This window comes from Battus philenor, unplaced genomic scaffold (genome assembly GCF_028537555.1).
Source record: "Battus philenor isolate CCGP_79_NKW_IND1 unplaced genomic scaffold, ilBatPhil1.0.hap1 SCAF_11, whole genome shotgun sequence".
NCBI lineage: Eukaryota > Metazoa > Arthropoda > Insecta > Lepidoptera > Papilionidae > Battus > Battus philenor.
This window is the reverse complement of record NW_027181673.1, coordinates 8,692,216-8,716,936: the sequence shown is the minus strand read 5'-3', so window position 1 is coordinate 8,716,936 and position 24,721 is coordinate 8,692,216. Positions and strand designations below refer to the sequence as shown.

Sequence of the window (24,721 nt, the reverse complement as noted above, 5' to 3'; positions counted from 1 at the left end):
CCGAAATCCGCGAACTAATAAACTAAAAAAAATCTACGTTAGATACGTCGCCTGACGTATTATATTGGCTAATTGTTGCCTAGTCGTATTTTGAGAAAAAGGTGTGATCCTTTCCTTCGAAGACATTTTAACTGAATAGATATCAGAGCTGGGAGAAGTCGATCGCACTATAGTATGTATTATAGAAATTTTTAGGTATCATTAATTATTGAGATTATCGCCATGAAAGCGTGCTAATTTCACTTTTGAATCACATTTTCTTTACGCTATTGCATAATTTTGACAACAGAATCTAGTTCTAACAAGATAACACAGTATCACATGCATCCAGTGAATCTAGCAGTTGTTAAAAAATGTTTAGTGGAAAAATGGTACCGCACCTAAGGGACCGTGGCATCTTTGGAGCACAGATCTCACGTAACTGGATAGTTTTTCTCTTGTTTGAGATATCAAGAGACGCCTTTACGCCAGTAAAACGACGAAGATTGCAATGCCCAAATAATTCGCGAATAATTGTCCGCTATCCCACGAGCGATGTGCCATCGAGTTTTTACGAATTAGTGGTCTAAATTTGAGGAGTGTGTACGTGTGTGCCACACCTCTTTGATGTTTTGTTCTTGTTAAAAACAAAAGTCACGTTTATTTACTAAAACAAAACATTTCTTTCCTAAGCTTTGCACTTTATTTTTCTATGATTTTTAATTAGTATAATGGTATAATGGCAGTCCCACCCCGCACCACAGCAGCCCACCCCGTTAATTTTTACTTTTAACAACTTCAAGTATTCCTCCTACTGTAAAATGATAAAAAGAATAACTGGCTACATAATGGTCACCGTACAGAGCTAGTACCTGAAAACTTTCTTATGATGTTACGAGTGAATCAAATCCTTCAACAGCGACTATTTACACTTAAATCGTAGTTGTGTCGCACAAGATGGAAGCTGACAAGAAAGGTATCCAACAGCAAACTCGATCAATGTTTGACATTTCTATGAGTCGAATATTTTTTATTACAATACCGTTAGCGATAAGATGTTTTGTTAAAATATTGAAATTCGACGCCGATCATACGTATCTAACATCATCACAAGTGACGAGGCGTTATGATTCTGAAACCATGTGAGAATCTTCGCAAAGGAAGCAAATCTTAAGAAGAATTGCCTACAAAAATTAAGAGAGAAAAATAATGATCGCCTGGTTATTTGGTCGGATATTATTGATCGGCAACAATCGGTCTCGGTACAAGAGTATTTATTTGCCTATTGAATTAGAAAGACTTCGAAAACAACATCTAACCAATTAGGCCCTCCATCAGGACAACGCGTCAGTGCAACCAAACGAACAACCAAGTACTTGACTATTGCAGGTTTAGAACCGCTGAGACATCTTCCTTGCAGTCCCGACTTTGAACCGTGCAATTTTTATTTATTTCCAATAAAATCTTCGTTTAAGGCGGTTCTATGACGCTGAAAGAAGCCGTGGCTGCGTTTGAAAACGCTTGGAAAAAAAACCCTCAAAGAAGAGAAGAAAACACTGCTTCTCACAATGATTTTACAAGATGTAAAGATGCATAGATTGCATGGAAATTGTTTTGAAAAACAATAAATCTAAATCGTTAATAAGTAGATACTTATGTACAATTTGGGGTATTCTGAAAACTTTCAGTGTTACCTTACCTATGATGTATGTAATGCCGACATTTTATGTTGATTGGCGATTCGAAAATTTTGATATGATAGTGAAAATAAATATATCTAATTTAGTGGTTATTTTACAAAGATATCAATACTACTTAACTTCTTCATTTTGTATCAGTGTCAAATACGATTTATTCGTTAGTTTAACCTTTATCAGATACACATGTTCTATTTGTTTAAATGGAAAGAAGGTTTCTTGTAATTTTTGAGTTACATATATTAATGTACAGATAGAACCTAAAAGATATTGTACAGTTCATGTATTTCTTTGAATAAGACATATTAAATAAAAATAAGGTGTAATAACGATCTTTCTGTAAGTTTAAGATAATTTTCTAAGTCTTAGCGTAACACTCGTTTACAGACTCCTTAAGTTAACATGTTATCTAAATTCTAACTTTAATTTATAGGTTTTCGTACGTACTAATAAATATATACTATTCGTAAACATAAACGTGCATGCTAACGTGTCATCTACAATAAATCCAATTGGCAAATAAAAAAGGTGTCAAAATAAAACAATGAACTATTATAAATTAAATATTTACTTATAAAATAAAACTTGTTTCTAAATAAAGCTATCACATCTTAAAATATATTTTCATAGTTATTAGCAAATAATAACAAAACCTCTATACAGACTTTCACATAGTAAACAATTACGTAATGATAACTTAAATATATAATTAATAAATAGATACTTAATTCTAGGTAATTAAAACGGTATAACATTGAAATATTTAACGAATCAATACGTAGGAACATTTTAGATATATTTGCTTAATAGTTTCATTTGGAAAAGTCTAGTAACAATACAGGACTTTGGCAAGAGCAGTGCACGCTTATAGTATTAAGCGATGCCAGTAACATTTGAAACAGAAATCGTAAAGGAATGAACAAATTACACAATTAAACTTTTTTTTAACGTTAACTGTCCATTTAATGTGTTTTGTTTATTGACAATGAATACATCGGCTGCTGAAGGTAAAATATATATGGTAACTTTAAAGCACTAGTTATTGTCATGCATTCTAAAGATTCCAAATTGGAAATAATATAATACAATTACATCATGAGTCATGTGGTAAAATGTCCTCGCTTAAATATATGCTACAATGAGACCAAGTAGAATCTAGGTGACGCACAAACCGATAGCATTGCTAATTTTTTAATTAGTATCGGTTGTCACGCTGAGTGCAAACATAACTAACAATATCTACTTTTCTACATATGGAGATCTAATTAGTTGATCTGTTGGAATACCTGGAAACAAGCCTGCGGTTGGAAAAGTCCTGCATTCCATTGACCCGGCCACAGAGACGTATCCATTGCAGAATGACTACTTCCCTCCCTTTCACCTTCTGCCGTCTCTCTTTCTTCGCGTCGTCCCGCAAGTTCCGAAATCTGACAAGCACTTTGCAGGCTGGATGGCAAATTGGACCAATTCTCATTTCCCAGTCTATCTTTGTTCATTATGCTTATCTCCATCGAGCTTTGATAGGCAAACTTAGATATTTCCTCCTGATTGTCATCCGCTTTTTTTATCGATCTGTTTGGATCTTCTACGATTGCCTGAAATGCTAACAAATCTCGATTTTCCGTTTCTGTCAACGGTAAAGGTGGTAAGATTTGTTGTTGTTGAGCAATTTTGTAACTCTGTTGACGTAACATTTGACGTCTACTTAATCCAACTTGGAGTGTGTGGATAGGGACCATTTCATGAACAGGCATATTGGGCGGAGTCATTTGTTTTTGGAGTAACTGTCGCTTTTGTTGAAAAAGTCTGTGTTGCATTAACTGTTGTTGCAGAGGGGGCTTGTTTATTTGAGAACCAGAAGTGCCGTGTGGCAATTCTACTGGATCTTGGAGTTGTGCTATCATTTTTGGACTTGCCGGCATCGGAGGGGATGTGCTCGAGTAATTGAAACTCTCGGGAAGACTGATTCGTTTGGGCGTTGGATTTTTAGTATCTAAATAATGTGGAGAAAAACTTGCAGCGAATTGATTATGTTGTAACTGTCTTTGCGTCATTTCTTCTGCGGGAATTGTGGATTGGTATTGTGTTTTTAACTTTTGTGCTTCTTTTTGCACTAAATGTAACTCTAAGACACCTTTTGCTTTACAGTTTTCGTTTAGCCTCTGACTATTAAAAGCCAAACTGTTCTTTTGAGTATCATTAGACTGGGCTGCTTGTTGTGCCACAAGGCCATCACTTGCACGACGCCCTTCTCTAAAATCAACAGGACTACGTGTCATAGTCCTTTGACAATTTTTATTTGCCGACTGATAATTAAGAGGATTGTGTCGAGCGATGAACCCCGTACCAGCAGTTTTGCTACTGTACGAAGAAATATAAACGCATGGATGCATGGGACTAGTATTAACTAGAGAATTATTTTCGTAAGCTAATTTATCTTCATTGGATGTGCAACTTGGAAGGCTGCTGGCTAACTCACTAGAACAGTCGGACAGTTGGTAATCGAGACTTTCGAATGTCGAGAAATTGCTTTGCGACGAATCACAACTAAGATTTTGACTTAAACTTTTATTGTTAAAAAAAGTTACAACGCCGCTGCTTGAGCTAGAACTCGCATACGAGCTTAGTCTGTTTTGTATATTATTTGGAACAGAGGGCACATCTTCCATATCGGTCTCACAGCCTTCGTCCGTGGAAGATGAGTACTGCTGTTGAAATTTAGTCGCCTCGACTGCGTTATTGGGGTGAACTTGGGTGTAAGTCTGATTAGCACTGTATCTATTTAATGAGAATTTACTGTCTGGTCTATACAAGGCATTTTGAAATAAGTCTCCGGTATTAACTGACATAGAAAAATTCACATCGCTCGGATTAGATAATGGGGGCATCACTCCGCCTTGTAAATATGGATACGATGGTAAATGCTGATTCATATAGTCTTTAAATGGAGGCGTACAAGTTTGCAAACGGTTTTGATCTTGTTGTTGAGCTTGAGAAACAAGCCTTGTTGACTCCAAAGGCTTGGGCTGTTCCAGCACAGTAGTAAATTTTGTTTCTGCAAATTGCGGCGGAATAGGGCTTGTACTGAGATTGACAGTGCCTTTAAGAGGTAAAGGTGATTGCTGTAAGGTATTCATAAGTTTGGCTGCTTCTGAGCACATTGTAAATGTGGTCGAGTTTGGTAGTTTAACAGTTTCTGAATTAAAGTTAGTCGCTGATGCGGAATTTTGAAGAAAATTGGCTATAACACTGTGATCAGTTGTAGTAGAGCGTCCTCCGTCAATAGCACATTTTGAATCAAAGCTCGAGGATGTTAAAAGCCTGGTTCCGTCGGTATTTTTATTAGTTTCGGGACCAACAGTCGTCGATTGTTGCAAAAGTCGTCGACAATCCTCACTTGATTGCTTCAGTATATTTTGTTGCTGCTCGTAAGTTGAACTGAGAAGTCTGTGTGTTGGGAGGTTCTCGTTTATTTTTGTCCCCAATCTCTGGTTTGACTGGGAAACATCAACGTTTCGGATAGGCACTAGTCTCGTGGATTCAGTTTCGTGGGTTCTATTGGACGGGGCGTCGAGATTTCCGACCAGAAAGCTTCTATGTGTTTCCGAAGTGTCAGAATTCCGTTGGAGCAATCTCTGCTCAGTCATGTTCACTCCGGCAAGCGACAGAAGACGCTGAGTTTCGGAAGATGATGCATCACCCGTCACAGATGGTATACTTGGGGTAGCTCTGTATTCTCTAGTTTGGGCTTCTCCAGTGTGTAATAATCTGAAATGAAATTAATATTGTATGTGATAACCAATTTCTACTGAGGGTGGTTGAAAAGAAAAAAATATTCTGTTAACTGTCAAATCTTTTTACACTTTAATAATTTATTGTTTAGTCGTTAATGAAATCTTAATACCTATTATGATGGTCCCGTCTTGCGTCATGCAGCTCTCGCGCCAGTGTTTGATCAGCAGCGGAAGAAGGTCGGCGGGTGGGCCGTCGGATATCCGCACTGGCGCTAGCTGCAGCTACCGAACCGGCACTAGCTCCCACTGCCGCGCGCGCCCGCAGCCGCTCCAACAGCAGCAGGTATATCGCGGCGTGATGATCGTAACTGTTTGAGCGAAGGCTCTGCGATCAAAAATTAGCCAACTGAACCACCAGCCCAAATAACGAAGCCCATCAAGCAAGCAAGTTCCAATAACTATTTAGTTCAGCGTGCACTTTGAATCTATATCAGGGTAAGATTGTTATATAAAAGTTTAATGATTTGAAGAAAATAATTTCGTATAAAGAAAATTTATGAGCATATTGATATATGATATATTAAGCATTTGCTTGATGCATTGCTGAGTTTTTACAATTTGTATACTTTTTCACAAGCAATTGTTTTAATCAAGCGGAATACTTTCGCGTTGAAACAATTGAATAAAATGCAGCAGCCAACATTGTCTGGGTTATAGCGAAATATAAATATAATTAACATAAACGAAATGCAGTTGTTTATTTTAAGTGCACTTTAATCGAGAGTAGCTCGTGAGTGACAATTACTTTGGTATAATTGACGGCTCGAAAGACGGAACACGGACAGCCGCTAGAGATCATTTTAGTATACACAATGCTCGGTGACGTTAATGATACTTGTGACAAGTGCAGTTATAGTTGACATAAAAATACATTTACACAAGTGGTAGTTTTATTGGAAAAATATTTGCATACTATGTCGAATAACCTTTCCTGTGCTTATATATTAAGAAGCATTCATGTACGCTGCTTGCATTTAAGCAATTATAATCCTTGGCAATAAGCACGTATGCGTGAACTACTGGTATAAAGAAATAAATAAATGTAATTTAATATAAATTTCACTTCATTTGCATCACACTATGAAATAATGATAATAATGACTATATTTTACTTAATTTCCTAAGAAGTGTGTACTATCTGAAGATGATAATTTATTTATTACTAGATTTTTTTCTCGAACTCATAGTAATATAATCGTTAGATTTAAAAATTAGGAAAAAAAAATTAAAAATATTACCTCTTTTGTTTTGATGGGATCAATTCCCAAGCTCTGCATTAGCCGAAGTATTTGTTCATTTGGCTCGTTATGAGTGGTGTTATGTACGGGATTCCGGGCCGGGTCGGTGGTGATAGTTGGTGCCGTGTAGGGCTCCGTTGCCATCCATCGATGCTTTTTGATCTGCTCTATTGTATACCGCTTCATAGGCTCTAAGACAAGCATCTTGCGAATTAAAGATTCGCAGTCTGGAAAAAGGAATTAAACACAATATTATATTTCAGAAAGCAAGTGGTGGTCCATATATAAAATTTCTCCAATATAGACGGAAAATGAAACAAGATAAAGTAATAAATATGCTCAAACAATCTTTCTACCAAACTCCCGTTGAAATATATATTTAAAAGAAAATAATATCTGAAACCTGATGGAACTGACAATTCATGCGACGAAGTACATATTTCGTTCGGCTAGAAAATAAAAAATAATTTGCAAGTATAACAATGTAAAAATAAAAGGTGACTTAAAATATTTTAAGAATTATTACGTGTTTATTTTAATCTCTTCCTAATAAATCCTTGTTATGCTCTAACAACTTACGAACTATACTGTATTATACCTATCCAATTTTTTTATAAAATTTTTTAATTATTAACTATATACTTTTAGCCTAAATTTGTAATGATAAAAATTAACAGTTATTATTGTAAATATTTAGCGAACATGGATGCTGAAGGGAGATATAAATTCAAAAGGCTTTATTGTCTCCTTGAAAGTTATCTCTTTACTACATTAGGACAAAACTGTCTATTATGATAGCTATCAGAGATTGTAGCTACTATGGCCAATGAAATGGTAAAATGCGTAAGTTAATGATGTTATGGCATTAAAATAACACCGGTCCATATAAAGGTACTAACGGTTTAACGTCGGGTGGATTTAAATTACTTTACCCTATTAGATTCAGACTAGAAATTCATTTAAAAAACAAGTCCCAAGATATGTTATATTTTAAATTATTTGTATTTGTTAATAAAGAAGTATGAAATATAAATTGCCTTTGTTCATAAAATTGGTTTTGAGCATTAATCATATCAACATATAGAAAATCTTATTTTTTGTAATGACATCATCGGCTGTAGACAATATAAATTCAAAAAATCATATAGGCATGTCAATCGCATTTGCTCCGACTTGCCGGAAATGGGTTTTGCACTGACCACCTTGTGGTAGGCGTTCGTCAATATTTTAGTCGGTCCATGGAGATCTGGTTGTGGGTATAATAATGTTAAGGACATTGTTTTAATTTTCACGGGTGTTTCAATGTCAATCATCAGCGTTAGACTCGATAAATACATGTGTTTCATACCATATATATATCATTATATGGCGATATACATATATAGATATGCGGCGTAACGGAAACTGGACATAGACTCTACAAACTACACTAAACTATTGGACAACGAGACCCTACAAAACATTAATAATGAAGTAAGAGGGAATGGAATAGAAAGGCGAACCCCGTCATCAAACAAGATAAACGATGGAAAAAAGAAGTAGACGCAGTTAGTACGTATTATGGCCTTAGTTACTCGAGGTTTTAGAGCAAAGACGTCAGAATACTAGTCATTTGTAAGGGAATGTAGAGGAATTCACTTAATTTCTCTCCAAATCGCATCACAAGACATCAAGATGCACGCCGAGTTTCCATCCTTTTGTTTAATATATTCCTCGCATTCAGACAGCGAACGCTTTATCCTTTACAATACACACTGCAAAATATTGGTACATTTTGATGAGACTGCTTTGCGACAAGGTTATATGTTTATTATCTAGAGCAATAGATCAAATAATTTACTAAAAAAGTAAAATTGAATTTCTGTAACATAAAATATAAATAAATTTTCTAAGGCACAAATTTAATTTAATTTTCATAAGGTAAAATTATGAATAACACGGTTTAAATAAACAATTTCCCCATACAAAACAAATCAACATCAACGAAAAGGCCTAATAGGGTGTACTACATAAATATATCGTAAACCATAAGTCATTATAATCAAAATATTATTACATTATTACTATACTTTGGCAGTGTACAACATAAAAAACTATTTGTTGTTAAAAAAATTATCATTGTCAAGTGCTAAGAAGATAATACAATAAATAAAACGATCATTTTGAAATACATTTTATTTATATTTTTTTCAGGACATTTTTAGACAATACAAAATATCAGAGCAGCTAGGAATTAATAAAAAGGTTCAATAATATTTTAATTAAACGTTGCTCGTACACGACACGTTTTCGGAAACAATTTTCTTTCCTAATTTCATAATACTAACTAGATAAAAAAACCTTTGTTAGATATTCTCATAGGTAAATAAATTCTACTTGACGTCACGAATCAGGGCGGTTATCGCACGAAGTTCAACCTCGACAAAAGGTCGGACAAACTGAAGGCCTCCAGTTTTCAGGAAATGACGTCTTAACACTGTGATGTAACATAGACGCCAGCATAGAAACTTGGATCGTATGTTAACTTTATTTTTATTGCAATTTAGGTGAATTATCAGTAAGAATTTTAAAAAGATCTAATTTTCACTTATACTATTTCTAAAAAGCCTTAGGACTCGAAGTGTAAAAATCCCCAAAAGATAGTTTGCATTAAATGTTTTTGGGTTTTAATGCAACTATTTAACATCTACGTAATAATTAGCGTTTGAAAGTTTAATGCCACATTTAAAAAATAGGATGTTTATTATTATAAGCTGAAACTGAATGACGCCCATTAAGAAATAAATAAATCTCGTATCGTGACGAAAATACCTAATGTAAATATTTCATTCACGGCTCTCGGTCTTTACTTAGCTTTAACAAAACATAGTTTCCATCGGAGTGACGAATTCGAATATAAATATTTGTTTAAGTATTTCGGTGCGTTCGAAATAGAACGCTCCCGTACTAGTCCTGCACTTTGCCGCGCAAATAAATAACACCGCGCATCAACTCGAAGTAATTTCGTACTATTTTATTTACCTTCCTTCACATCTTTTCCAAAATAAAACCGATGAGTGGTGAAGTTTTCGCCAGGCGTTGCTAATAATATCGTTCGTACGCAAATATCGCGTGGTCTGCCCGACCATTGACGCAATCGAGTGAAAAATGTGCGGGTGTTATTTAATAAAGCGGTGGAAAGTCAGCGGGCGCCGCGGTGGCGGCCATGTTGGCTCCATGAACTTGGTGCGATGTTACGAGATAGAGTAGACGCGCCGGCCGGCTTGGACACCCGTCATTCCCGTTGGCCACAAGCCACTAATGACTACCCATAAAATCGATGTAAACACGCCGTATGACTTGACGCATAATCACTGTCGCTATTGCTAACGTTATTTTTTATAAGTAGTGTGTCAACAAAGATTTCAAATGTAAAAAAATATTTTTGTCTGCGCAATTTTCAGTTGAGCAGCGGTGACTCTCTAGATGACTTTCGTCGTGATCTATATAGATCGGTGACAGAAACAGAAATATTTCTGTATTACGATACCAATATAAACCATACTCTTCAATTTTATGTAAAATAATAAATATGAGCGTTATGTTGTGTACTCTTTTTGCTTTACGAAATTTTATATAGCATGACATTACGAATAAAACATAACTTATCTTTAGGTTAAGATTCCTTTATTTTAACATATATTTGTAATGTAATTAATACTAGTTATGTATTAAATAACACTTTTAGGCAAAGCAGATTTACATAACCTTTTAATTTTAGAAAAAATTGTACACAGAAATTCACAAAAAGATTCGGCAACATGCATTTTCCTGAACAAGAAGGAAAATATTGAAACGTTAATATTTGAAGCTGCGAGCTCGCCTGACGTCAAAGCCACCCAAACGATTTGACTTTGAAAGAAAATACATTTTTCATAATGACCTCCGATATGAGCTGTGACGGCAGTCCGTGCGTAATAATGCTTCGTGTCTGCCAATACTGAATACTTACAAATAAGAATAAAATCTTTAATTTCGTCTTAGTTTTTTTCCTTACAAAAGGCATGGCCACTATTAGCTATTATATTCATTTGCTATGATCGTAAAATAACATTTAATTATTATATAAATACTTTTAAAATAATCCAATATCGATCTATCAGAAATTGCAATTAAACCAAAATTACTGACTGATTAATTCTTTTTAACACAAGTCAATCTTTATAAGAAAAATCGAATAAACGGGTTCTTGCCTGCGTCAAGTGTTCTATATTTTTGATGATCCATTACTACAGAGATATAATGTATTTCTGTTAATTGCTTACATTTTGATTTTAGGACTCAATATGTGCTTATGAATTCGACATACATTGTAAATATTTAGTAATAAAAAGGAAAATAAGAAACCAAAGATCATCTAATTCACTTACGATGATATCGAAAAATGTTATGTTTCCAAAATATAAAATTTTTTGGAACTGTCCATTATAAAAATTGAATATAATTTATACCGACTAGTAAATAAAAATGTATGGTTTTGTAAGGAAGCAAAAAGTTTTACGAGCAGGAACATTGCTCATGGTGACTTTGTATACATAAATATCCATAAAGTAAATAAACAGATTTTATCGATCGATTTCTGTTATCGATTTTTTAAAAAATACGTAGGAGAAATTGAAAGTTTTTAGAATTCTAAATACTAAACAAATTATTCTTCTTGAATATATGGCACGTTGTACCCTGTAAAGCCATTTTCAGAAGCCGTGCCTGCGAAGCCCTTTTGTGAGTCTCTTCCGTCACGTTTTTGAACGCAGCTATCGCTTGTTTCATAAAACTGTATTTCACGAATTCCGAAAGGAAAGAAACAGTCTGTGAAATTTTTTTCTTTTTTTCTGGATCATATTAATAAATCCCAGATTCGTTACCTATCAAATTCGTCATCATTCGCACCAACATTAAATTATCCATCAAGCATAAAACTTCCTAACGCCTGTTCTTGCAAAATACTTTGCATAGTTTCCTCGAATTTACTAATAACTCTATCACGTGCCGCATAACTTCGATATTAGTTGCAGTAGTAGGTGGCAAGGGACGTACTTCACGCGTTTTATCATAGTTTAGTACGACAACGTTCGAAATCGTTACAGCTGTATATAAGTTGCACGAGATGGAGCTTCATCACCAAAAGCTGACTAAAGTCTATCGTGATATTGTTGCTAATTGATACCATTACTTAAATCGTTAATAATTATGCTATGAAAATTCACAAATTAAATATAAAATGATGCTGAAACGCATTTCTTATGTTAAAGCCTGCTGAAAAAGGATATAATGATTGTAAGAATTTAAAAAAAGTTCCGTTTCTGAATTTAAACTTTTTTTGACATTAATCTATAACGTTTACTGGCCAGACATAAGCTTTCGGTGTCACCAACTTATGCCTACATTTTGGATATTCAATTTCACTTTTGTGACCCGTAAATATAAACGTTACTATTATTCCAAAAACTGCTGCTAAAATAATTAAATAAAACCTAACACAAAGACATGTTTGCTAGCAGCCATATTTATTTTACAAGCATTTAAAGTCAACATGCATTCGCGTCACGTAACTGGTAAGATTTTTCCGCTGATACCCATTTGTGCAATGTTACTCGAGCAAGGTCAAGTCCCTAGAGATAAATGTTGAATTACAAATACTTCATATGGTATGTATGTGCAATACAGTAGCTTATATAAAATTTACCCTTTTACAAGTGCTACTGAACTGGTTGGTATACTAATTGTATTTCATTGTTGTTGCTTCACAAATGTTTCCAAATTATTTTAAATGCTTATACGTATATATTTTTGAAAGTCATTATAGTTTCTTACGTCAAAGTTCCAACTACTGTACCGTTCCCGTAAGACGCGTCAATGGACACTATTTTTAGCACAACCGTCATAAGCTGCACGTGCTTACTCAATGAACAAAAAAGTAAACAATTAGAATAGAGATTTAAATCAACAGAAAGAATGAGTGGGAAGATTATAATAAAATGGTAATTTATTTTTCATTTCCTCGGTCAATTAATGTTGAATTATATGTATTAGTCATCTTTCATGTTGTAAATCACTAAAAACATGTTATGTAATGCTTTCTGACAATTGTAAACAGTATTCAAAGACAACAGATTAAAAAAAAGCAATTACTATTATAAAATATAATAAGGTAAATAATTGTTCTGTAGATGATTGTCGTTGTAAATTTACCTTTATCGGTGTCAAAACGATAAAAATACTATAAATATTTAAACTCGACTAAAAAGAAAGTTTGGTATGAACTTGCAATTGTAACAAAATAATTTGTGGCATATCTTTCAAGATACATCAACACTGCTCGATACTGAATGATACCTTACCATCATCCTTTCGTTATTTTTGCATAAATTATTTGAACATGCCCTGAAAATTGTTCAGAATTTTTTCCGGTCTTTTAATAAAAAATCGCGTTGTGTATTGTATAACATATTACTTTAATTTTAGTTTTTACATAAGTAAATAATGACTATTACCGAAAAGTATTATTATGAATAAAACATAATTCTAAGTAAATTAAAGCAAAAATACTTCGTTTATAAATGATATAACCGCAGAAGTGCTTCAAAACTCTTGACATTTCAAGTAAATAAATGTAAAATTAACTGAGAACGAATCTCGGAGCAAATTCAAATGCATTTTCCTTTTGTACAACAAGGACACTAAAAAGTGAAATATTTTAGAATGCTTGTAACTCATTTTGCTGCTATTTTATATACCTTAGCATAGGTACATATACTGTTTGTTTCTAGTTTCTTTATATATCTAATGCCGAGACAAAAGTTTTTAATCAAACATACCTTCCATACCCACATTCGGTGCCTAAGATACAACACAAACGTAGTACAGATTGGTGAATGTCACGTACTAAATTTTAGTTTTCGAAAATACTGAATATTTCGTGGACAACGACGATGTTATGATGTGAATAACATGATATAAATTATACCAAGTGTTCGAATACCATATCCTGCTTAGCTCAAATTGAAACGCTCGATTTGAAACAGATAGCTTTCTTTTATCTTTTATCTTTACTTGAATTATTGGGTGAAAATAATAATTCCAGTATATTAAATAAACGTTTCAGAATTATTTCATTAATACCACAAAAAATAATTTAATCTGTGTAACTATCCTTGTTTTAAAAGAACTAATAAAATCGTCAAAAATGAGGAGATTCGCAGAAAAAATAAGGTCACCAGCGTAGCACGAAGAATTGCTCGTCGGAAGTAGCTGAGGGCACATCACTCGAGGGACGATGGCCGGTAAGGCCGAAAGGTTTTTGGAGTGGCGACCACGAGCTGGTAGACTGGGCGTGGGTATGCCCCGCACTAGGTGGACCGATGACAAAGTTTAAGTTTCAGGCGGCGCATAAATGGTCATTGTGGCGACCTCTGCGGAAGGCCTATACCTTGTAAAGAGCGTCTTAAGGATGGTATGATAATGATAAGATGAACATATCATTCTTTCATAATTTGTGACAACGAAAACCATACAGCTATCTTAGCGACAAGGCGTACCACTAGGATTGAAAATTTGTTTAAATGTGTACAATGAGAACCTCCCACAAATTTGTTGCTATTTTAATAAATATACGATAATAATAATGTCTTATAAAGCTAAAGAAACCGATGCGTCTTTAACACTTCCTTGTTTGTAATCATCTTAACATGTGTGGAAATATCACGCCCCGCTGGAAATTTGTTTACATGATTACCACAAGCCACATCGTGCACGACTGAACAAGTCGCTGACGTAAATGATTACACACTTATATCGATTGTAAAAGCAATGTTACGATCCTAGTTTCTGACTCACTCTACTTACTACTGTGAAGTAGGTCGCTATCATTAAACCAGAGTATCGTATGCGGAAGCTAATTGAGCGTCGATGCGAATAGTGCCGCCTTAGAACTGCTTTTTTTAAGAAAATTGCAACTTTCGTTTAATTGACTTTGCGAAAATTTTATTTTCAGAATTCAAGTCTACATAAACTTTATTTAAACTATGTCCTGCGTACATATTACAAGTGGAAATATTATTATGAATATCAATCAGTTTATTACGCGTATTTGTCAACGTTAGGAAAGACCATTTTGTTCAAAACTAGTATCAAATTTAGTTTTATAATAACACCCCTCACGTTAAACCAACAAGTATGTTTGTAATATTTTTTACAAACATCCTTAATACAGTAGTGAGGAACATTACGCTACAGCTATATTTTTTGACAGTTTTTCTTTAGTGTACTGTTAATTGAAAAACCATACTATTATAACTTTAACATAGTATACAAATATAGTGTAGATGAAAAATTTAAAAACCTGTAAGGAATCATAAATCATGTCAGTATTGCGCCAAAGTAATGTCATGTCAATTCCTAATGTGCTTGCAGCTCATTAAGGTTATACGTTAAAGGCGCGAGTATATCTGTCATAAGTCACGTTTGCTCTCAAGAATTTCATTACGTACCAAAATAAAGTTATCCGTGTTTGTTTATAGGGGACGCGTAAAGTGAAAATATTTAATGAACAATGTTTCCATCATATACCGTAGTATTAATTAAGCATAAACGAAATAAAGACGCTGTCAAAAGATAAACAACATTTTATCAGATGAGGTTAATGAAAATTCAATTAGATTTGTAAACGTTAAGATATTGCATTTATGCCGTTGATCAAGAATTGGATGCTGACTTTAGTAATAAGTCATTTGTTTTTGTTTAAACAGTGAGTCCCATAAATCAACGCTAACGTCAAAATCGAAATAGAGTGCTAAGGCAAGGTTTTTAAAATAAAAAAGATTGTAATAATGACAATTTGTATGAATGTCGCTTACGAACAATGCATATTGTATATATTTAACATAGTATATATTTAAATCAACAAGGTAGTTAAGGTTAAATGTAGTAAGACAAAACGTAACATTTTCATAAGAAATCTGACCATAGCGGTATGAATCTGTCTCTTACGGAAGAGTTACTCATAATAACATACAGTAAAAAATAAGATACGTTTGAAAGTACGTAAGCTTTAAAAGGTTAATAGCCATGATAATAGAAAGGATGTAACAGGGTATATAAAAATCATTTACTTTTTTAAATTGTAATAATTTTGAAAATACGTCACACAACTTCTTTTTAATTTATTTTCTAAGTTTAGTTAGTGCCTGCCTTATCGTCTGATTTCGTCTTGACGTTGATTTAAGGTGAATTCTGTATATTGATATTTGCTTCACACTTTTGGTGTAGTTTTTAAACTATTTGAATACAAATTGTTGGTACTGCGAAAAAATAATACCATTTAAAAAAGTTTAAGCAGAATAAAAATTCTGTTTGAATGAGAAAACTCAAAAGAATTTACGACGAGCGGTTTGTTTTTATAAAAGAATTCTCTCAGCAGATGCCTGTTCAGTCCGTGTTTCTCCACTGAAATCGTACTTGTTAACACAGTTTACGCCAGCCTCAGCTACTCAAATACTTTTATATCAAACCCGCACTTTTTATGTGGAATTTTTATACCAAAAGTAATCTTCGTAAAAATTACTAAAATTAGGACTTGATTCGTTTCGATTTTAATATAATTTGCATTGTATGCGTTTATGACACAAGCTAATTAGTTATATGTTTACAAATTTAAAGTGGGGAATATATAGTTAATTCGTCAGAAAAAAAAACTTTAAAGCCTTTTCACCAAAACAGGTGATACAGATAGGAAATCCATCTTCCATCATAAAATTATCACTGAATTTTAATATTGTTGTGTTAAAAAAACATATTTTTTATAATTTTATACTCTATCAGTTTAGTTCCTTAAAGTCTTATATATTTGACGTCTGCCTACAAATACTTATAATCTATATGTATAAATAACACCCACTGTGTCCCTTACGATTTAAGATACACATTGTTTTGTGCCAGAAATTATTCGTGTGTATATTTTCATCTTTAATATTAAATATATAAATTGTTTATCTACTAATTTTACTACACTTTTAAGACATATTTAAATGAATGCATACATTAACATTAAGTATATAAAATAAATGAATATCTCTCAATGAGATACGAGAACATGTCTTCGAGAGCATGCAGATCATGATATAAAAAGATTACAGTTTTTAAATTTGTAATGGTTATATTGGAAACTCTCAAACTAGTAGTAACTGTGTTCTTATCTCTGCATTTAAAAGTAAACCACGAAACGTCCGGGAGTAATCACGACGCGCTAAATCGCATTCATTCCACGGGCAACGACCCACCTCGCGTTGCCCTGAGGCATTCAATCAACGCGGCTACGCGTGTGACTTCCAACAACAGATCTTTAGTAATTGCGCTCGGAGCATCAATATTAATTGCTCACGTCCACACGACCAACGACTTGTATCATCTAGATCCAAATATCTTTATTCAAGTAAGAATTAGGTAGATGCGGCGGAAGAAGGCTTCTCTAGGTGGACGAACGACTTAGTGTAGGTCGCATATACATGTATATAATCAAAGATTTTTTAATTAATTTAACTTGCTTTCACACCTGTTTTAGTCGCACTGAAGATACATGATGATCTAGTTTGTATAAAGCTAGAATTAAAGAATAATAGTTTCATTAGAGAAAGGCACACACTAATGCTCACAGTTACTTCACCATCATCATCATCATGTCAACAGATAGACACCCACTGCAAGGCATAGTTCGTACAACCGACGACCGTTATGGCCGAAAAGTTATCGAGTAGCGATCATGAACCTGTAGACGCGGCATGGGTAGACAATACACTAGGTGGACTACCGATATATTATTTCTTGTATTTATTATGTGTCTATCACTATTCTTATGTAAGTATTTAAATTTTGGAGTATAAATAACGTATTAAATATGTATTTAGATGCAACCGTCAGAATAACAATTTCTAAAACGCTCGAAAAACTGATGCGAAATATATTACTGGTAGCCATTCATATAAATTTCAAAGGATAGTGTTTTAATAGTAGATAATGTATGTACATAACTGAACCAAATACTGAATTAAAAATATCCTTATTCACATAATTAACTATGTGAAATTTTGTCCCAAAAAGAAAAGTTAAAAATTATATACATACGTTGACTATATGACATTCAATAATATGTTTTTTGATTGAGACATACTATACAGGTATATGTTCTTTACATGGAGCACCTAATACACGATCTGTCAAGAAACCTGAACCTATAAATGATAAAAATAATTACAAAATCATTAAAAGCAAGTAGTAGTAGCAACCAATTTAATAAACCGCCTGTGGTGATACTTACATTGTACATATGTATATCTCAAGAACCTAGTTATCATTTATAAGCGAATTTCCCTGTCATGAAATATGTATTGGTCAACCTTTGTAAGAAACATGATCAGACATTTGAAAACCAAAACAATATGGTAATACGGTTTGAGATTGCCTTCATGCTCTAAATGCTGCTTGAAGGATAAATGAATATATACACGTTTTAATAAAAAAAGGTTTAAATTGTATGAAATTTTGTAATTTTTTTTATATTGTCTGCTAATAAACATAATGTTTACTGATTGTCTGACACTTCTCGATAATTTTCAGTTTCTTAAGTTGTAAGAATTAAATAAATAATTCATAAAACAACAAAAATTAAGCAATAAAAAAATGTTTTGAAAATTTACTAATAATACTTTTTACTTACAATCATATGCCTAAAAATTATTATTATACAATCATATAATAATAATTTTTAGGTCTATTCCTTAAAACTAGGGCATATATATGGCAATGGCCAAAGAATATTAAGAAACTAAAACATCTATAATTCATTTCGAGACATCTTTACGCAACTGTTAATAAAATTTTGCTTTCAAATAGGTTTTATATGAATAAAAGATTAAATTTTATTTGTTACCATCCAGTTTAATAGTAATGATGTTCGAGTACAATCGCGATAAGTACACACCGTTACTAGGCAGCAGATGAGGTTGTCGGAAGTTAGCCTGGCGGGTAGTCAATCTCGTGGTAAACTGGCCCCGTGATAAGGTAAATTACTTCTATTTCGTAACTAATTCATTGTCGCAAGGACAAGGCGGCAATTCGGATACGCGTGTTGACTTAGTAACGAGTCACGTATTTGAAAGAAAACGGAGCAATGGAAATTTGATTAGAACTTTATACTTTGGTAACATTATTTTTATTTAATGCTTTCATTTATAATAACTAATATTATTTTTGAATGAGTTACACTAAATATCTAAGGTAAACAAGATGTACAAGGTGCACAATGTAAATTTTTATTGGCAACAAATATATGCAATGTTTTTTTGACTAAATGTAATATAATGTGAATTCCAGCTAAAGAGTAGCAACCCGACCTATTAATAATTTGAATTAAATAAAATGTCATTAACAATTATTTTCTTCGCAAAAAAGATAGGTAGAAAAGATATATACCATAAAAGGTGTATGAATAAAATATGGGTAAACGCAGGTATACTTTGGCTTACAGCAAAAGATAATCGTTCTTTTTATTTCACAAATTTATATCAACCAATAGACGCCCTCTGCAAGACATAAGCCTCACTCTATTTAAGATCGACAGACAGCGAATTCCCAGTTACATTAACAATGTCGTCGGTCCACATAGTGCGGGCTTTTTCCCATTACAATCGATTCCAATTGCCACTTTATTGAAATAACTTAAGATTTTTGATGGTTGCAAACTTTAAAACACTGCCTTAATTGTCATAAATAAAAAAAACTGACCTTCGCTCATGAAGTAGGGTATCCTAAATCGTCCTGAGAGCACGCGATCCCTTAGTGACTGGAGTGTTGAGCCATCGAATGGTAGTGCGCCGCAGACCAGCACGTATAACACCACCCCGAGGCTCTGCAACAATAAAAAGATAAGAAAAAATGTCATTAAAAATAATACTCAAACTATTCAATTAATAAGAACACTCCAGTACACTGAAAGTAAACAAATATATATCATAAAATTCAATAAACTTTACACAATCATCATTATGACAGACATAGACGCTCACAGCCTGTTTTACGCTGCTTTCTACTTCTCCAGTTACTTCTTGCTATTTTGACAATGTCGTCGGTTCACCTAGACACTTATATCATATAATTCAATTATAGCTAACGTTCAAACCGAGGTCCGGCACTCACAGAATCCATGGAATTGAAACGATAACTAAGTTTCGATAAGCTTAACCGAGGTCCTGTCGGGTGTGTTCGTAGGCAAAATAGAGTTAGCTCTAGTGTTCTAAGATTTCGAAGACGTATCGACGATCTTGTGAAATTATTTAACACCCCTCGCCGAGGATTTCAAAGGAGCCCCCAAGCTTACTTACTGCACACTCTGCCAAGTCTAACCTAATAAAATTGGCACTTTAAATATCATTGACCAAACAACATTTAAGATCGTTGGAAAACGCTGTAATATAAGCCGTCTGCAATGCCATTGGTAATACATATCTTAACAATATTGGTTATTATTTTTTACAAATCACAGATTATCAACAAAAAATTGGTTTCATTGAAATCAAATGAAAAACGCGGTTTTTTACTATTTAATTTAACAAAAAAGATTGACGCACAAATGAAGGCGCTTTTAGAAATAAGTACACGTAAAATTCTATTGAGTATTATAATTAAAATAATTATCCCAATATTTTTTATGAAATTATCAATTGACGTGTATAATTATGTATGTAATTTTATTTTATTTTCTTTATTTTTGTTATGGGTTGAGGTAATATTCAAGCCGTTAGACTAGTACTAGAATTTTTGTTTAAAATGAAGTTAAAAAGTGTTGCTTTTTCAAAATATGCAATTAACTTTATAGATAAGATACCATTATTTGAAATCAGCAAATAGACGTCAATTGCAAGGGAAATAAACCTTCCTTAAAAATCGTCACGATCGCCTTTCTTGTGCGAGATACAACCAGAATATGAAAACATTTAACGTAATTAAAAATGAATTAATTTTATGTTTATAGCATGACTCGTCAGTTACTTTTAAATAAATGTCATTATGCTAAATTTAAATATGAACAGTTAAAGAAACACAACGTTGACCCTTAAAGTTCAAATGTAAAATGTATACCCAATGTAATACCCATATCAGTTTCTTTTTTATTATCGGTTGAAAAATAGTCAATTCTCCTCATTATATTATATCAGCGTGAGAGTACAAAGATCAAGCGGATGTGGAGATTCCTTGACTATTTCTAACTAAATAAATGTTACGACAGATTTTATTATTATACTATATTACATCTGAAACAAATAACAAGAGTAAACAAACAAATAACAACACATGAATGAAATCTGCTCACATATACAGATAGACAAATAGATAGGAGTTATATACCCATATGTCAATTTCGGGTCCCGTATATCGTTTGCCTTCGAAGACCTCTGGTGCCGCATATGGCGGAGAACCACACCATGTCGCCAGAAGTTCTCCATTTGCGTAGTAGTTGCTGAAGCCAAAGTCGGCGATCTTGATGTTCATGTTAGCATCCAACAGCAAATTTTCCGCCTAAAATATTCAATGTGTGTTTTAATTTTACCTTTACATACTATCATTATAACTATATTTCATCTTAAAATGATAGATTACACGCTATCATTGCGTACATAATAAAACAAATAATGTTTTATTTGGTTAATTATTCAGTAAACAAAATAACTTAAACACAAACAATTAAAATAAGATGAACATGAATGTTTATTTACGTTAAGAGTTACGTTTAACCGTGAAGGCTGAACTACTTACGTTCTGACCTACACTAAGCCATAAGGTTAGCTAATTATAGATATAATATATATACACAAGCGGACGATACGATAATTGTTTTTCTTTTTATCTTTATATTCAATAAACGGCCTTGTTTCCTAACTAAGCTGCTCTAAAACGGTGATAGACTAATTCAGGCAGTTAAATAAAGATATTTTGTAACGCAGGGTCTGACAATAACGATAACGTTAGCCATTATCAGTGTTTTGAAACCCAATTTCACTTTATTACCTATTTAACCACGCTTTCTTGTAACGAAATACACTGAAATATAAAATTCAAGTTAAACAAGAGCAGTGGAGCTGAAACCGCACGATACTGGCCGTTGCGACAGACCAGCATACTTCAAAGATTTATTGCAACCCGCCATGCGCTGCATTAACTACAATGTATGTACCAATCGTCGTTTTCGGTCATTATTTTTAAAAGGAATAGTTTTGAAATATAAACAGCAACTCAAGCTAAAAAAACTGTTATTTCTCTAAATAATTTTAATTAACAAGTTCGCTTTAGAAATTTGAACTAGATAAAAAGAATTATTCATCTACTGAACCCTAATTTTACTGAACTAAAATACGGAACGTGAAACAAAAAATACAGCTACATATCTATAGACGTAGCTGTCTTTCTCTAATAGAAGTACGTAACGTTTCGCGTTTGATTAATATTTACTTTTGTACATTATTATCTATTATAGAGATAAAAAGAAATTCCCAGTAAATGTGTTAATAATGAAACAATTTTTTGAACATCTAAAGTAAAGACAAGCTGGAAAAGGGGATAATTTCATTTTTAAGCCTTTAATCATCCTCTTTAGCCATCATCCTCTTTAGCTGTAGAATGTTCACTACTGGAGATGGTTATTTCTGTAGATTTCCAAAAAGACCGGTTCGAAGTGTCATCAGTGTCAATCAACATCGTCCGACGACCTTAACAAAGCCGATCTGTAGTCTCATCTCCAAAACCTTAAGGCCCCAGCAGCCATTTGTTCTGTGCGCTATGTGGCCTGCGTACTTCCACTTGCCAAACAGCTGGATTATGTCGGTTACTTTTGTCTACGAATCTGCTCATTCATAATGTTATGATAACAGAATAATTGTACATACCTTAAGATCTCTATGCACAATCCGCCTTTCATGGCAATACTCGACAGCGGTGAGGATCTGCCAGAATTTACGCCTGGCAGCTTGCTCGGCCATACGACCATACCTCGCTATGTAATCTGTAAACAAATACTTATATTGCCAAACATACATTACGGCTTAGATGTAAAAATATTATAAAAGTTATAAAAACACGCCTAATGTTTATATAAAACTCTAAAAAATCTTGATATCTTCGCATAAAGTCTGTAAAAAAGTCTGTCAAAGTGTATCCGATTCCTTTATGAAGAGCGTCAAAAAAATTAAAATATTCAATTGATAAAAACTAAATTTAAAATATTGCGATGTTACCATCTCAACTAAAGTTTTGAATAAACTCTACTGTAATGCACATGTTATTTAGTAAAATACTTCTTAATTATTATCATGTACGTGTTTGTATATTAATATATAATTAATATTTCCAAAATAAATTCCTTTTCACTGGTATGTGAATGAGGTTGAATGGAATTGTATGCCCCGCAACTGTTACGGGCCAGTGAGTAAGCTCATTAAAGAAAGTATTTCCTCGCTACCCGTTACTTTGAATATTGTAACTGGAATATAAGGGTAAAAAACTGTTCAGTGATCATAGAAAGCCGTTGGTATATCCGTGAGACATTCTTATTGCGTCATCACCGCACCTAACGAATGATGAACAAAAACACGATGGAAAAACCGGAATATCCTTAATACAAAAATCCCATAAACATTGTGTCATCCAACGAACTGATATACCAACCAGCTAGTGTGGTAAGTTACGACTTACTTTTTTTTTAAATTAGTATAAAAATTCTAGAAATGATTCAGCATAAATAAAAAATAAGTTGAGAAGTTGATTAAAACAATTTTTTAAAAAATTTATTCAAAAATCAAAATTTAGACATGAGTACGTCAAAACTATCCGACGACATAGTTAAGAGAAGAAGCTGAATACGCCCAGAGCCACGTCGGTCGTCGTAGGGTACCTTTGGGGACCTGTAGCTTGCTATGGCCCTCTGATGGTTGACATGATGATGTCAAAATTACATTACCATAATGTACTTCTTGGTAAAATTTGTAATCGAAAAGCATCTTGGTGCTATTCTCAAGTCGCATTTAGTTATAGATTGGAGATTTGAAAATATATTCTCATACCTATGGTGATGGGATATTAAAATACTCCCATTTTAATATCCCATCACCATACATACACGCACGGTTTATAATAACATAACATTCCAATTGAAGTGTTATTAAAAATTAACTGATTATTTTAACTGGTTACATAAAAGTATAACAAACGTTTTTTTTTATTTAATTGTAATAAACTAAAGGCAGAATTATGCACAGAGACAACACCACAGGCATTATCTACTTTTAGTGATACAAAGATAGTGTGTGATATGTTTACAAAAATAGATATATCAATAAATGTTTAAATTACTATCGTCTCCTGACTTACAAAAAGTAACTTTTTAAATTTATAATAAAAGTTTTAGTAAGTAAAAGAATGTAATTTTTTGCCAATTAAGAATTGTAGTGTTAAATAAATTTAATTTCACAAATATAATAAATCGTTTGATGATCACATCTCAATATTTAAAGGTGAACTTCAGTATTAAATACTGATCATACGTAGCAAATACTTAGCCTGTGACAAAAACATTTTAAAGACAATGTTTTCATAAATGAAAGGTCATTTTGACATTGCTCCTCCTCTGTTTGTCCTTATAACGTATTATTTGCGTACATGCAATATCTTCAACATAATTAGTAATTACGTAGTCAGCTCTCTCCCTCGTTAAAGCCACGTATTATGCTTATCTACAGAAAAATATAAAATTGTATCAAGCTAAGAGAAATGTACGTTACGTTAACCCAACATTTTTTCTTTTATTTTAATTCATGTAATTGCCTGCCTGCATCGTTTTAGTTGATGAAATTCAGCCGTAAATATTTGTACAGTTAAAACTAGAGCGAGACGATTCGTATTGCGTATTAAAACTATTAAGTAAGTTTTTACA

The 24,721-nt window shown here is 33.1% G+C and overlaps 1 protein-coding gene across 1 annotated transcript in view; it reads right to left on the bottom strand.

The window, feature by feature from the left end:
- Positions 1 to 2,287: 2,287 nt before the first annotated feature.
- Positions 2,288 to 24,721, bottom strand: part of LOC137928954 (serine/threonine-protein kinase par-1-like) — a 53,756-nt gene continuing 31,322 nt past the window's right edge. Inside the window, exons 4-9 of the mRNA XM_068771965.1 lie at positions 22,680 to 22,795; positions 21,145 to 21,315; positions 19,525 to 19,648; positions 6,709 to 6,935; positions 5,581 to 5,795; positions 2,288 to 5,444 (exon numbers count right to left, since the gene is read on the bottom strand). Coding sequence (XP_068628066.1) covers positions 2,942 to 5,444; positions 5,581 to 5,795; positions 6,709 to 6,935; positions 19,525 to 19,648; positions 21,145 to 21,315; positions 22,680 to 22,795 — 3,356 coding nt within the window. The 3' untranslated portion in view covers positions 2,288 to 2,941. The remainder of the gene's footprint in view (positions 5,445 to 5,580; positions 5,796 to 6,708; positions 6,936 to 19,524; positions 19,649 to 21,144; positions 21,316 to 22,679; positions 22,796 to 24,721) is intronic.